The sequence below is a fragment of the Narcine bancroftii genome, chromosome 13 (genome assembly GCF_036971445.1).
Source record: "Narcine bancroftii isolate sNarBan1 chromosome 13, sNarBan1.hap1, whole genome shotgun sequence".
Lineage (NCBI taxonomy): Eukaryota > Metazoa > Chordata > Chondrichthyes > Torpediniformes > Narcinidae > Narcine > Narcine bancroftii.
The window spans coordinates 85,245,709-85,259,735 of record NC_091481.1 but is presented as its reverse complement, the minus strand read 5'-3'; the positions used below and the strand labels follow the sequence as shown (position 1 = coordinate 85,259,735).

Below are 14,027 nucleotides of genomic sequence, written 5' to 3'. Positions count from 1 at the left end.
GGCAGATTCCAACATGCTGGACCACAGAGCGTCGGATAAGAGAGGTATAACCTATATAGTATATACACTCATGTAATAGTTGATCCCATGCAATAGTCAACCCCCTCCCTTCCCTTTTTGGCCCCAAATTCATGTTTTCTGTTTGACCCATGTAGAAGTTGACGCCCCCCCCCTCTTATTTTTGGCCTCAACCACCTGCTCCTCCGAGCTCCTGAAGCCCCGACGTTGAACCCTCACACTAGCCACCCGCCCAACAGAGCTCCTGACACCCTGGCCACAGACTCTCTCCTAGACCCTGGCCACCTGCCCATCCAAGATCTTGATGCTCCAAACACTGATTTATTACCTGATCTGGCCCATCCAAGCCCCTGACACCCTAATCGCAGACTTGCATCCGGTGCCGGCCCTCCAACCTCCCAACACCTTGAGTGATGCAGGTACTTACCACGGTCAAAAGTATGACCCGAGTAAAAGTTGACCCACCAAATTTGAGCCAAACAATTGGTCTTTAAAAACTCCAGTATTGCACGAGTAGATACTGTCTCATCTCGGATGTTAGTTTCTCCTAGTTTTGCAGGGTTATGGGTGGGAAAGTGGAACAGCTTGGATAACTATCTGAGGTTACAATGAGTCAAATGGCATAAAAATTTTATAATCCATGTTTAGTTGGAGACTAAATGTACCAAAGGTCTAAGAGCACAAAATGCTGACGGGCAGCATTTTGCACTTTGGAAAACAAATGGTTCTAATTCATCAGATTGTAGATTAACTTGAATGTCAATGACTCTAATTTTCATGGCTTTGTCTGTGTGGTTTCTTTGCAGTTAGATTTTCTTTTTTTCTCCTCCTCTAACGTGCTTTTAGAGCTATGTAGAAACCTTTTCCAGAGTATTTTGACTCACTGCCTTCGATAAGCAGCTCATTAGATTATTTTATGTCTGGGTTGGAAACTCATTGATTCACATATTCCACATGAAAGAGCCTAGGGTTTTGGGTGTCACCCTACCTCCTCCCTGGGTAGAATAGATGGTGCAGTGGTTTGGCCATTGGCTTTCCCTCCTAATTAGCTCCTAGTTTTAAACAAAAAGTCAATGGAACAGGAATGTGCATTATACAAGGATGGTAACTGGAAAGCAAAAAGCTGGAGAAGTTGGAAGTGTGAAATAAAAAAAAATTCTGGAAATACCTCGCATGTTGGGGAGAGAGATTTATTCACTCAGTTTCATTCTCCATATATGGTGCGTGCCTATTTCCAAAAGTCTGCAGACATCGTGATTGTAGTAAAAACATGAAGCTGGAGAAACTCAGCAGGTCAAACGGTGTATTTTATATAGCAAAGATGAAGAAACAGAACTGACTTTTTCAGGCTTGAGCCCCTCATCAAGGGACGAGCAAAATGTAGGCAGACACCCAAATAAGATTGTGGGAGGGGCAGGGGGATGAGTGTGGTTCATAGGCAGGAGTTAATAGGTGGATAAGGGAGGGAGGGTACACCAGGAAACAGGGGGAGGGTGGATGGCTCTGTAAATGGAGAGGGAAGTGGGTGGAGAGCTGGAGGACAGGAGACAAAGGGGAAGGAGGGAGAAAGGAGCATAGGCTCGTTCGTGGAAGTTGATGTTAAAACCATCCAGTTGCAGAGCACCCAGATGGAAAATTGTGTTCCTCCAATTTAAGGGTGGTCGTGGTGGGATAGGACACAAGGCCATGGAGAGATGTGGGAAGTGGGGTGTGGTATTGAAATGGTTGGCCGCTGGGAGATCCCTGTCACTGATGCGGACAGAGTGAAGGTGCTGAGTGAAGTCTACACCCAGTCTCTCTGATGTAGACATTTCTATATAAGGGAATTTTACCACGTGTTTGGCCAGCCCTGTTTTTTTTTATTTCCAGGAAGATACTGTGCTGCCATTTGTTTTGTGTTTTTTTTTTGTTCATCTTCCCTTCATTGTTATCTGAAGTATTTGGAGTGCTGCAGGATGAAATGGTATTTTAAGGACAAGATTTTTTAGTGAATTAGTGGTTAAGATCCTGTTACCAAAAGAATGGGCATATTGTGGAATAAGAGCAAGGCTTCTTTGCACGCTTGTTCTGAATCAGGAGGTTGTGGGTACAAGTGCTGTTGAGGGAGATGTGTGCTGTTGAAGGCACTGTTCCCTCTAAGCTGTGCACATGCACAGCGCACAAAGGCTTGTTCCATAATTTAGTCATGAATAATTATACTTATTGAGTGCAAAATCCTACTTGTTTTATTAAAACATGCCAATACAATTTTATTCGCCATGAGAGAGAGGTTACCTTGAAAGAATTTCAAGTTTCCATCTGCACAAGCCGTCGGTGCGCACAGACTTTTGTCCTGGGGGGGAAAAAAATTTGCACAACTTAACGATTTTTGCGCACTGACTGCTAAAAATGAGAGGGAATGTTGGTTGGCTGTAGTGTCTTTTGGCCCTTTCTCTAGAAGAGTAGTGGAGCACGCTAATGTCCTGGTGAGTATTTCTCCCAAATCAACATCGTGTGTTCTGCCCTTAAACCTTTATCTCTCGCCTTGAAAATCGCTCTCCCTTTGTTTATTCAGTTTCCTCTTGAAGGGACCACAGAGCCTCCCACTCATCCACAGACCTCAGTTCTGTCCCTTCATTTTATGTGTGTGCTCCTCCGGTTTCTCTTTGAATATTTTAATCTCTCTCTCTGCCCACCACCCCCCCCCCCCCCCCCCACATCTTCATCTGATTTAGACTTCCCTACACTGAGAAAAAGACTGTGACCATTCACCTTATTTATAGTCTTCATTTTGTATTCCCACTGCCTGTGCTCCCGAGAAAACTGCTTTAGCCTTGTAATAATTCCACTTGTTGAGTCTCAGCAAAATCCGTTGAATCCTTTCTGCATCTTTCCAGCATGATGCCATCTTTTGTGTTGCTACAGGGTGGTCTCATCAATGTCTTCTATAGCTGTAACACAACGTCCCAACTCTTGTATTCTCTGCCTTGACCAAAGGCTAGTGTGCTAAATGCCACCTTCGTCAACCTATCCTTGTGTGGCCATTTACAAGGGATTGCACACTTGTACCCCTAGGTCCATCGTTACCTAAAATTTATTTGGGTAACTATCTTAAATATTGTAGACAGAATAGCATAGCGGTTGGAAGCAGAACAGTTCACGTTCTGATTAGTGCAAAACTGTTACAACGCCAGTGACCTGGGTTCGGATAGTGCAATGTCTGTAAGGAGTTTGTACGTTCTTTCTGTGTCTCCGTGGGTTTCTTCCAAGTGCTCAGATTTCCTCCCACCCTTCGAAGCATCCGGGGGTTGTAGGTGAATTGGATGTAATTGAGCAGCATGGGCCAGAAGGGCCTGTTACTGTGCTACATGTCTAAATTTAAATTTAAAATCTCCTAATGGCAAGTAATTCTTTCACAATTGTCAACACTAATGAGGAGATGGTGGTGTAATTTGCCAAAAGCCATTCTAAAGTCCATATGGACAAGGTCCTGCATGGTAGGGGAGTCTGGAGGGTGAGATCACAAGTGATTGATGTTGAGCTGGCAAATTGGATTACAACTGGCTGAAGAAAGGATTTAGAGGGTAGTAATGCGTGTTTGTTTTTATTGTAGGCTTGTGGCCAGTGGTGTGCTGCAGGGGTAGGTTATTTGTGTTAACAGTCTGGTTGGCACTGTAGTTAATGTGGTTAGTAAATTTGGAGATGACAGCAAAAACTGCTGGCAAAGTGAAGAAGGATATCTAAGTTGATAATGGGACCTAGTTTGGAAAGTGAATCAAGGAGTGCCAAATGGATTTGAACCCCAACAAGTATGAGGTATTGCTCTTTGATAAGCCATTTTACTGAAAGCAATGACTCGGTTGGACAGGATGGTGAAGGCATTTGTCTTCATTGGACAAGGTATTGAGGGCAGAAGTTGGGACCTGATGCAGCTGTACACTTTGTAAGACCACAAAGTATGTCAGTCTAGTCAATCAGCTGTCATTTAAGTTGGAAAGGTTGCAATAGTGATTCACCAGGAAATTTCTGGGAGTGGATGGCTTGAATTGGAGCGAGAGATTGGATAAGGCTGAGTTTTTATTCCCTAGGATCTAAGAAACTGAGGAGTGACCTTGCAGAGGTGTGCAATTTGAGGGATATGGATAATATGAACATTGTCTTTTTCCCAGGGCAGATAATTGTAGAACAGGAGAACAGAGATTTTGGAAGGGGTGGAGAGAGATTTGAGAGGGGCCTGATACGGTAGGTCCATATCTGGAGAGAGCTTCCAGAGGATGCTGAAGAAGTATTACGTTCAAAAGACATGTGGACTGACGATGTATGGATAAGTGTGAGGTGATGCATTTTGGATGGACAAACCAGAAGGCTGAGTACAGGGTTGATGGTCAGTTACTTCAGGGGGACCTTGGCATCCAAATCTATACATCCCTTAAGGTCACTGCGCAGGTTGGTAGGATAGTTGAGGCCTACTGAATGCTGGGCTTCATTAACAGGGGGATTGAGTTCAAAAGGTCATGTGGCAACTCTACAAATCTCTGGTAAGACCATACTTAAAGAATTGTATTCAGTTTTGGTCAGCTCGTTTTAGAAATGATATGGAAGTTGTGGAGAGGGTGCAGAGGAGATTGACCAGGATGTTGCCTGGATTGGAAAACAAGTCTTATGAGCAAGGTTAGCAGAGCTGAGACTTTTCTCTTTGGAGCTAAAAAGAATGAGAGGAGACTTGATAGTCTATAAGTTTATGAGAGGCAGAGCTAGAGTGGACGGCCAGCGCCTTTTTCCCAGGGCAGGAATAGCAAACACCAGAGGACATTTGTACAAAGTGAAGGGAGGAAACATCAGGGCTAAGTCTTTTTACACAGTTATGGGTGCCTGGAATGCCTTGCCGGGGATGGAACATTAGGGGCATTTAAGTGACTCTTTATACAGATACATGGATGGAAAAAAAATGGAAGGTTATATGAGGTAGGGTTTGGTGCTTTTTTTTTAAGGAATATATGGGTTGGCCCAACATCAAGGGCTGAAGGGCCTGTACTGTTAGCATGGTTGAGTTTTGTGGGATGGCCTGTTCTATGGTGTGTTTTAAAAAAAAAATATAGGACTGCTTGCCTCCTTATTATTGTTTAGCTGTTTAATTGCTCCTATTGTTGCTTAAACAATGAGAATGGTGTGCAACATGCGCTTTGTGCATCTGTAATCGAAGGATTAAAACTTTTTAGCAAGATGGAATGTACTCTCTGTAAAACAAGAAATCTCAGAATCCGTTCTGATTCAGCTCATTTGACTTGAGTGCAAATTTTGCTGTTGTGACTTGAGTAGGAAAAATACTAATCTGGTGGAGATTTTTCTATCCCAATAAATGTATATATGCACCTAAAATACACCATATTTTGTTGCGTTTGTTTTACCCTTGTAGTTGATGTTGAAGGGAGATGGAATGTGAGAGGAAATGGGAGAGCCAGAGGAAATGTGGTCACTGTGAGGAAATGTAAACTCCGCACAGACAGTACGCAAGGTCAGAATCCGATCCAAGTCACTGGAACTGTGAGTCTGGAGCACGGTGCTCCCCACATCCCATTGACTCATTAATTTGAGAGAGTTCTTTCCAATTTTTAATGCAAAATGAATTGTATCAAATGAACCTCCACATGCTGCGATCTTGAGCAAACAATAAGCTGCTGGATGGGCCACCCAGCATTGGCACGTTGGGGCTAGAAATGTGTTTATAAAGACCCAGCACGGTCATGGGCCATTCCGGCCCACTGGCATGTAACCCCCTAATTAACCTTGTACTTTACTGGAAGGTGGGAGGAAGCCCACACAATCTGGGTAAGAATGTACAAACTCCTGACAGACAGCGCCGGATTCGAACATGGGTCGCTGATGCTGTAACAGCGTTGTGCTAACCATTTCCACCAATGGATGTTGCCTTGTCTGTAGTTTATTTAGCATTCCATTTGCTTCATGTGTCGAATCTGGTTCTGTATGATTCTAGTGTTGTTGGTGTAAATGGCAAACTTAAATGTTCATTAACCTGGTAGAGACGCAGCCTGAAAACAGGTCCCTGCATAATACTCTGTCCTACCACTTGGAGTACCTGCCCATTAACCCGGCCATGTGTATTTTTTTTTAAGACCTAGACAGTAACAAGGCCATTTTGGCCTTGGTTTTGAATCCAGCACTGTCTTTAAATAGTTTGTATGTTCTTCCTGTGGGTTTCCACCGAGGGCTCCCATTTCCTCCCACCGTCCAAAATGCACAAGGGGTTGTAGGTCAATTGGGCGGCACAGGCTTGTGGGCCGAAATGGCCTGTTACTGAGCTGTATGTCTAAATTTAAAAAAAAATTCTTCCTCTCAGTGATGCAGCAAAAACTAGCAATGACTTAAGTCTGAATAAGTGAGATACCAACTCCATAGAGTTGGGATCTATAAATAACATCATAAAGCGATCATAGTCTCATGATTTAAATCAAGAAAGTTCATTGAGATGAGTCAGAATTAAGCATTTTGTTTGTCTGGGTGTATTGACCAGCTCCGTTTTTGGTTGTATTTATGCAACCTGTAATGTACTGACAAATGCAATGTTGTCACACAATGAAGTTTATCTTAGTCATGGGGTGGTTAGGGAAGGATTTTATTTAATTTAGATACACAGGGCCTTCTGGCCCATGACCCCATCCCGCCCAACTACACCCCTGTGGCCAATTAACCTCTAACCCTGTTTGTCTTTGGAACATGGGAGGAAACCGGAGCACCTGGGCGAAATCCACGGGGAGAGCGTACAGGCGCCTCACGGTAGTGGATTTGAAGCTGGGTCGCTGGTACTGTAGTAGTGTTGCGCTGACCGCTGTGCTCTCAGTGCCTCGGTACTGTTGAACATTTCTGACTAATTGTCTCAAGGGTGCAATGTTAGCAGCTAGCCTCTAGCATTCTACCGGAGGAGAGAAAGCAGCTATGTTTGGGTCCGGATTGCATGAAATGCTAGACCGCTTGAGTCATTCTTGTGCTGTATCAGTCTGGATGGAGTTAAGATTGCAGCAAAATGTTCGAATCAATTATTGAAGTTTGAAGCTCAGTCGGAAAAGAGCTTGAGTAAAAATAAAGAACTTGGTCAAGGTTGCATTCCATCATTCATTAATCACTGTGGGCGTCAGTGTGGTATCTCGCAGGGGAGTGTCTGAGTGACGTTTTAAGTCCTAGAATAAAGCCAAGACTTTACAATTGCAGTATTTACTTGGAGATGCTTCTGGTGCCAGTGACCGCTTTGGTAAAGTTCTCTGAGTTCTGTTTTTTAAACTTTTAATCATATTCTGAGTTTATCCTTCTTGGTCTTCCTGGAATTGCATTTGATTTACTGTGAATAGCAACTTCATGGTATATGTTTTCACCTTGCCTTTGGAACAGGAATACTTGGTATTCAAAAGGGCCGCTATGGTTCATGTCATTAACATCCGTGTTGCTGGTTCTTTACTATGTTATGCAACAGAGCATCTTTCGTGTTATTTTGTTTATTAGCAGAAAGCAGAAGTTAGTAAGATGCATTATTTTTCGTTTGCCTTTGTTTGGAGAAAGTTAATATTGAGAATATAAGACTGGAATAGAACCTGTCACTGTGCTTAGGTGTTTTGTGACAAACTTGTACTGGAAAATGTGCCACTTAAACTTGAGCTTAAGTTCCTTGGAAAAATGGGAATCAATGAGTATGTGTATGTGTGTTTTTTTTATGTATATGTGTATGTGTGTTTTTTTATATATATATGTGTGTGTTTTCTTTCTCTCTCTCTCTCTCTCCACACACACACACACACACACACACACACACACACACACACACACACATTTAAAACCTAATCCTTCTCTCCCTCCCCGGTGAGGATATTTGTAATGGATATTTTAACTGCACCTGAATGGAGAGGGCCCAATTGAAGAGTGGCTGGATATTGCTCTCACGTGCTGTGTCATTCAATTTTTATTTTACCTTCGTCTCCTTTCAGTTGCGTCACTGTGGGTGTCGTTCGTTCAGTTCCATAATTACTGATGTTTTGGTTACCAGTAACCATATTTGTGCATTCAATGTGAAGACGATACGTTAACTGTGTTATGACCAGATCTTGACTGGTGGAGAATTGCTGGGAGGTTCTCAACAGATCAGTCAGCATCCATGGGTAGAAATGGTTAGTCGACATGGTCCAAGCCTTTTCCCAAGACAAAGATAAAATGGTAAAAATGCATATATAAAGGGGGTTCCCAAAAGTAATAGGACAGGTACCAATGACGGTCTGGTCTTTTTGAGATTGATACGTGGTGTCGCTTTACCCCCTAACACTTGTGATTTGATTGTCGGTCTGAGAGATTCGCCTTTGAGGAGCACTTTGATGGTGACGTGATAAAAGGCATCAAGTGATGGGGGACCTGCCCTCAATCCTGATCAGTGTATTACGATCTTGTATTTGAATTTGAACAAAATTAATCATGCCTAATTATTACATAATTAAGCTTTATGTACAGCACTGTATGAGCCCTTCAGCCCCTGTTGTTGTTGTGTCGACCTATATAACCCTTTATAAGGGATCATGGGAAAGTGTGAGCAAGAATCAGCAAGAATGGACAATTTTTAAACAGGGTGGGAAAGACCGTAGAGCTATAGCGTACAATTTATAAAGACCATGGCAAAAAGTGATGGAAGGCCTGCCCTCCCCTCCCAGAATTCCATGCGGTTGAGAAAGGGCTGTATGCACAGAGCATTCATGGAGGGGTTTCTCTGCTGCATGGCATTGTGGGAAGTCAAATCCACCATGGCTTTTCCCCACAGTCTTTATAAATTGTACACTATAGCACTACGGTCTTTCCCGCGCTGTTTAAAAATTGTCCACTATTGCTATTTATTGCCTCTCTCCCGCTGTGACTTCCCACTGCAAAGTTTTTACCTTCATTTTAATCTTCCTTTACGTTCCTGCACTCGTGCAAAAACTTGGGTCATTTCAATCCCACAATGCAACTGCCTGTTTCACACTTGCCTGATTGCAACGCTGGTGTCAGCAGATACCAGGGATTGTACTAGGGGTTGAGGCTGCCAATCCCCGGTGTGAGAAGACGCCGTTTGACGCCAGAGTTGAGCTGGTGTTTACTTTCACGCTTGGCACTTTAAAGCCCGATTGGTGATTAATTCCTGGGATCACTTGCAAGTGCGAAAGGGGCTTATGACTTTGACTGCCTGGAAAGCAGCCAACATATTAAGACCCTATGGTCTTCACCCCTTCCCCCCCTCCCCCCCCCCCACTGCCTTGTAAGGAAGATTTGTGAGAATAAGATAATGCACCACCAGATTCAATTGTGAACTTAATTTTGAATTCCAAGTAAGTGGGTTTAAGATGATTCAAAATAAAGATAAATCAGTTTTAGTCCTGGTTGAGAATATTGAACAACAACCAGCCTAAATGTTGAGCATGACAAACACGTCAGTTTATTTTTCGATTAACCACAATCCTATTAAATGGCAGGGCAGGGTTGAAGAGCTTGATGGTCCACAAATTTTTTTTTTTGGAGAGAGTGGTTGGAGTTTTCATAACGGAAACCGGCATCACACATGCTACTGCTCCACAGGTTTCATCCTGACGCTGGCCACGGTCTGTGTGAACTTGCACCTCCCTCTGACCATATGGGTTTTCCCCTGGTCCTCTCATTTCCTCTCAGATTCTGGAGTTAAATGGTAGGTTGATTGGCAGCTGTAAGTGACCTCCCATGTTGGTGGAGAATAGATCAGAGGAATACACGAAGTGGGGAAGGGGATTCATGTAATTGCTGAGAGCCAGCATAGAGTTAATGGGTCGATTGGCAGTGTATAGTGTAATATGATGTATGAGATGATATGAAAAACAATAATGCTGGAAAAAATATTATGAAGGAAAGATCCTTCAATTTTCATTCTGCATATTGCTCTGGTAATATGTTTACTGTAGAACAAACATACATTTAGACAGATGAAGCTGACAGAAGAACTGTAGGATAAGGATTGGAGTTTAAGGAAGAGAAATCAATGAGTAAAACTAAGAGAACTGCCTGTCACTGGCAACTCCAATGACTCTACTTTGCCATCTCTGCTAAAGGAAATGAGCCACCTTCATTGTCCTCCAATTCAGACGCTGTCATCTGCAAACTTGCTACTCATGCCATGTACGTTTTCCTCTAAGTTGTTGATGTAGATGACAAACAGCAATGGGCCCAGCACCAAACCCTCTGGGACACCACGGGTGACAGAGCTCCACTCCGATAAACAACCTTACACCATCACCCTCTGTTTTCTTCCATGAAGCCAATTTTCTGTCCATTCTGCTATCTCACCTTGATCTCGTGTGATCTAACCTTCCAGAGTACCCTACCATGTGGAACCTTCTCTCTGCCCTCATCACACTTCTTGATCTACGAAAAAACTCAGTCAGTTTGGAGAGATGTGATCTCTCGAGTACAAAACCATGCTGAGTATCCAAGGTTCTCCCTCAGAATACTCTCTATTAACTGACCAACAATGGATGTTTGGCTCGCTGGCTTGTCATTTTCAGGTTTTCTTTCCCCTGCAGCCTTTCTTGAATGAGGCTCAACATTAATGTGGCTTTAATTTATTGACAGTTCCATTTGAGCGCAACTCTCGATTGAATTCCACTTTTCTAAATGTCAATTTTTAATTTTTAAAATTTAGACCTCTAGCACGGTAAAGGCCCTATTGGCCCACAAGCCTGTGTGCCCAATTACACTCAATTAACTTTGCAGCCCCCCTGAAGAACATACAAACTCCTTACAGACAGCATGGGATTTGAACCCAGGTTCGAGTCACTGGTGTTGTAACAGCATTGCGCTGACCACTACACTGACTGGCATAAATCTAGCTAGTGCATCACTATCTTTTTGCAGCTTAGAAAATCCCCCCAAGGGCCTGGTTATAAAGCCTGGTGGAACTCCATCTAAAATCCCCCAAAATCTAAAACCCCTATTGACCATTCCCCAGATCAAAAGTCATGCTCCTGGTGAAAGAATCGTTAAATAGTGGGGCAAAATGATTGATTCTGAGAATGTTGTCTCTTTTTGTTGATCGGAGTTTCTTTTTGCAGAACAAGTCGTGGAAGAAGCTGAAAACTATGGTGCATTGGTCCCCGTTCGTGGTCTCCTTCAAGAAGCGCTACCCCTGGGTGCAACTGGCAGGTCATGCAGGTAACCCACATGGTGGAATTCTCTGTCGGTGGAAGGATTGGTAGCAATAAGAGGAAACCTAGTCTCCTAATACTGCATATGCCGTGGCATAGGACGATCTGAAACTTAAACTTAAAATTACACCTGTTGGTAGGTCTCAAAGGCAAGGATCTGGAGACTGGTTTATTTGCTAGAGGCAAAGCCATGGGGAAAATGAGGTTATACACCACACATGTGCGCACACAAGGTATGTACAACAACCACGGGGAGGCCAGAATAACGGTGAACAAACGCACACAGTTTATTACTTAGTGTGGGAACCGTGTTTGGTTGGCAATATGAGTTTGATAACCTGGGAAAAATAATAGCGGCAATGAAACACACTCACAGCTAATATATGGGCGTGGAAAAAGATATACAAACAAGGGAAAAGTACATTTGTGTCCTGCCATCCCTTGACTCTGGGCGAACATGGCTCTGTGCTAATCTAGGGACACTGATCAGCGTTCCCAACCCCTATTAAACAGTACCCTTATCTCCCCAGCAGCTTCTCCAGCGCAGGTCCAAGTTTCTCAGTCCAGGGTGGAGCAAGGGGTCCCTCGAAGATGGCAAGAGAACAAAGGGCATATGGCACCTTTGTAGAGCTGGAGAACTGGGGAGTCCAGCGCAGGTGATTGACTGGTTCCTTCGGGTAGTGGAGGTGGGCACAAAAACTAGCCAGTCTGTGCTGACAGAGGTGGTTGAATTGACAAGACCTTCTAATTCATGTGTGTGACTACCTTGGAAGAAAGCAGGCAAACACCCTGTTTTGTCTCTCCCACCATCATAAACTCTTCCCGAGGATGGCAGTTTTTTTGATACAGCCCTTCTATCCAATGAAACCTATGCTGTCCTCCCAATTAACCTACCAATCCTGTATGTTTTAGAGGGTGGGAGGAAACCAGAGCACCCGGAGAAAACCTACATAGGTCACGGGGAGAACGAACCAGCTCCTTACAGGCAATGGCAGATTTGAACTCTGGTCACTGGTACGGTAGTCGTGTTGCCCAATCCGTTATGCTATCTGTGCTCTCTCGTGCAGAGTTTTGTAATACAAGAAATTGAGTCAGCAAGGCTTCATCCTAGAGTTTCAAAGAATGATTGTGGACTTTAGGAAGGGAAACCAGATGTATACAATCCAGTGATCACTGGGTGGAACAAATTTAAATTCCTGCACTGACCATCTCGGAGGAGTTGTCCTGTACCCATTAAGCATCCATTAACCCTTCTTCAGGAGTTTGTCATCAGAAATCCTGGGGAACTTCTACAGAGTGTGTGTGTGGTGGCAAGTATCACAGTCTGGTACAGGGACACCCCAATACACCCGAATGTAAAACCCTGCAAAGGTAGTGGGCGCAGCCCAGGACCTCACGGGCAAAACCCTCCCCACCTTCGAGAAAATCTACAGGGAACACTGCCATCAGAGAGCCGCAGCGATCATCACCCAGCACACACTCTATTCCTGCTGCGACCATCAGGAAAATGGTATAGTTGTCACGAGACTCACACCAGTAGGTTCAGGAATAGTTGCTACCCCTCCATTATCAGACTCCTAAACAGACTTGCAGACTCATTTAACAATAATGACTGAATATTTTTTTTCCTATATTTGCATTGTCACTTTGTTTATGCTTTCTTTACATTTCTGTCTTGTGTATGCTTATCTCTTCTTGAGTCCAGGTGGCAATACTGATGAGTAGAAATTTAGGCCTGGCCCACAGGAAAAGAATCTCAGGGCTGTATGTGATGTCACGTATGTGCTCTGACACTAAATCTGAACTTTGGGCAGTTACTCCATCACAACACAAAGTTCTTTGAGGGAATGAAGGGGTAGCTATAGGAAGGATATTTCTTACAATTGTGACCTTCAGTTCTAAGCTTCTTGATCTCAAATGAGGCCTAGGCCAAGTAAAGCTGAGATGAGGGAATTTTTTTCCCTCTGGGAGATCAGTCCTTGAAATCTCTTCTCCCCCCCCCCCCCCCCCCCCCCCCCCCCCCAGGACTGGGGAGGCTTTGTCATTGAGCTCATTCAGTCTGAGATTTGATAGAGGATATGGGGGATAGGCTATTAAGATTGAAGATCTGCCGTGATCTCTCTGAACCGGAAAACAGCCTGAATAGACTGAAGGTTCAATTGTTTCTCCTGTTTCTTTTGTTCTGTTCACTCCTGGGCAGAAAGCAGCGGAGTCCTGTAGCAGCTGTTACTACTCTCCAGTGTACCCACAATTGTCCTAAATTGGCATTTAGAAATTCTTGTGTGTGGCGCAGGATTGATAATGGACTTGTTCCTTTCTGAGTTTCTCTTAGTGGCGCTCACCCAGAACCTGTACAAGGAAGGAGTGGCGATAGGTTTGGAGAGGCAGTTTTTTGAAACTTTTTCAAATGAAGAGGGGACCTGCTGCTAAATTAATGAATTTGTTCTTTCAGGTAACTTTAAAGCTGGAGATTATGGCAAGATCCTGAAGAAGTATTGTGAGTGTGAACGTCAGTGCCTGGAGTCCCTGATGAAGGATCCTCTGCTGTGTCCTTTTGTGCCAGGATATTATGGAGTGGTGGACAAGGATGGAGATTGTTACAATCAGATGGATGACTTGTTGTCAGAGTTTGACTCTCCCTCCATCATGGACTGTAAGATGGGAGTAAGGTGTGTGGAAGAATGTAATTAATTGGCTAAGGGAATGGAGTTGCAGAATGAGTGGAAATTGTTCACTGTGCCACCCTTTGTCTATTGCTTCTTACTGATGATCTAAATGAACCTGTTGTTGCAACGAGTTTGCGGAGGTTTGGCGTGACATCCGGAAACCCTG

The 14,027-nt window shown here is 43.8% G+C and overlaps 1 protein-coding gene across 1 annotated transcript in view; it reads left to right on the top strand.

Moving 5' to 3' along the window:
- The window catches only part of itpkca (inositol-trisphosphate 3-kinase Ca), a 52,000-nt gene that overhangs the window by 26,041 nt on the left and 11,932 nt on the right, over positions 1 to 14,027 (top strand). Inside the window, exons 2-3 of the mRNA XM_069907684.1 lie at positions 11,103 to 11,202; positions 13,648 to 13,864. Coding sequence (XP_069763785.1) covers positions 11,103 to 11,202; positions 13,648 to 13,864 — 317 coding nt within the window. The remainder of the gene's footprint in view (positions 1 to 11,102; positions 11,203 to 13,647; positions 13,865 to 14,027) is intronic.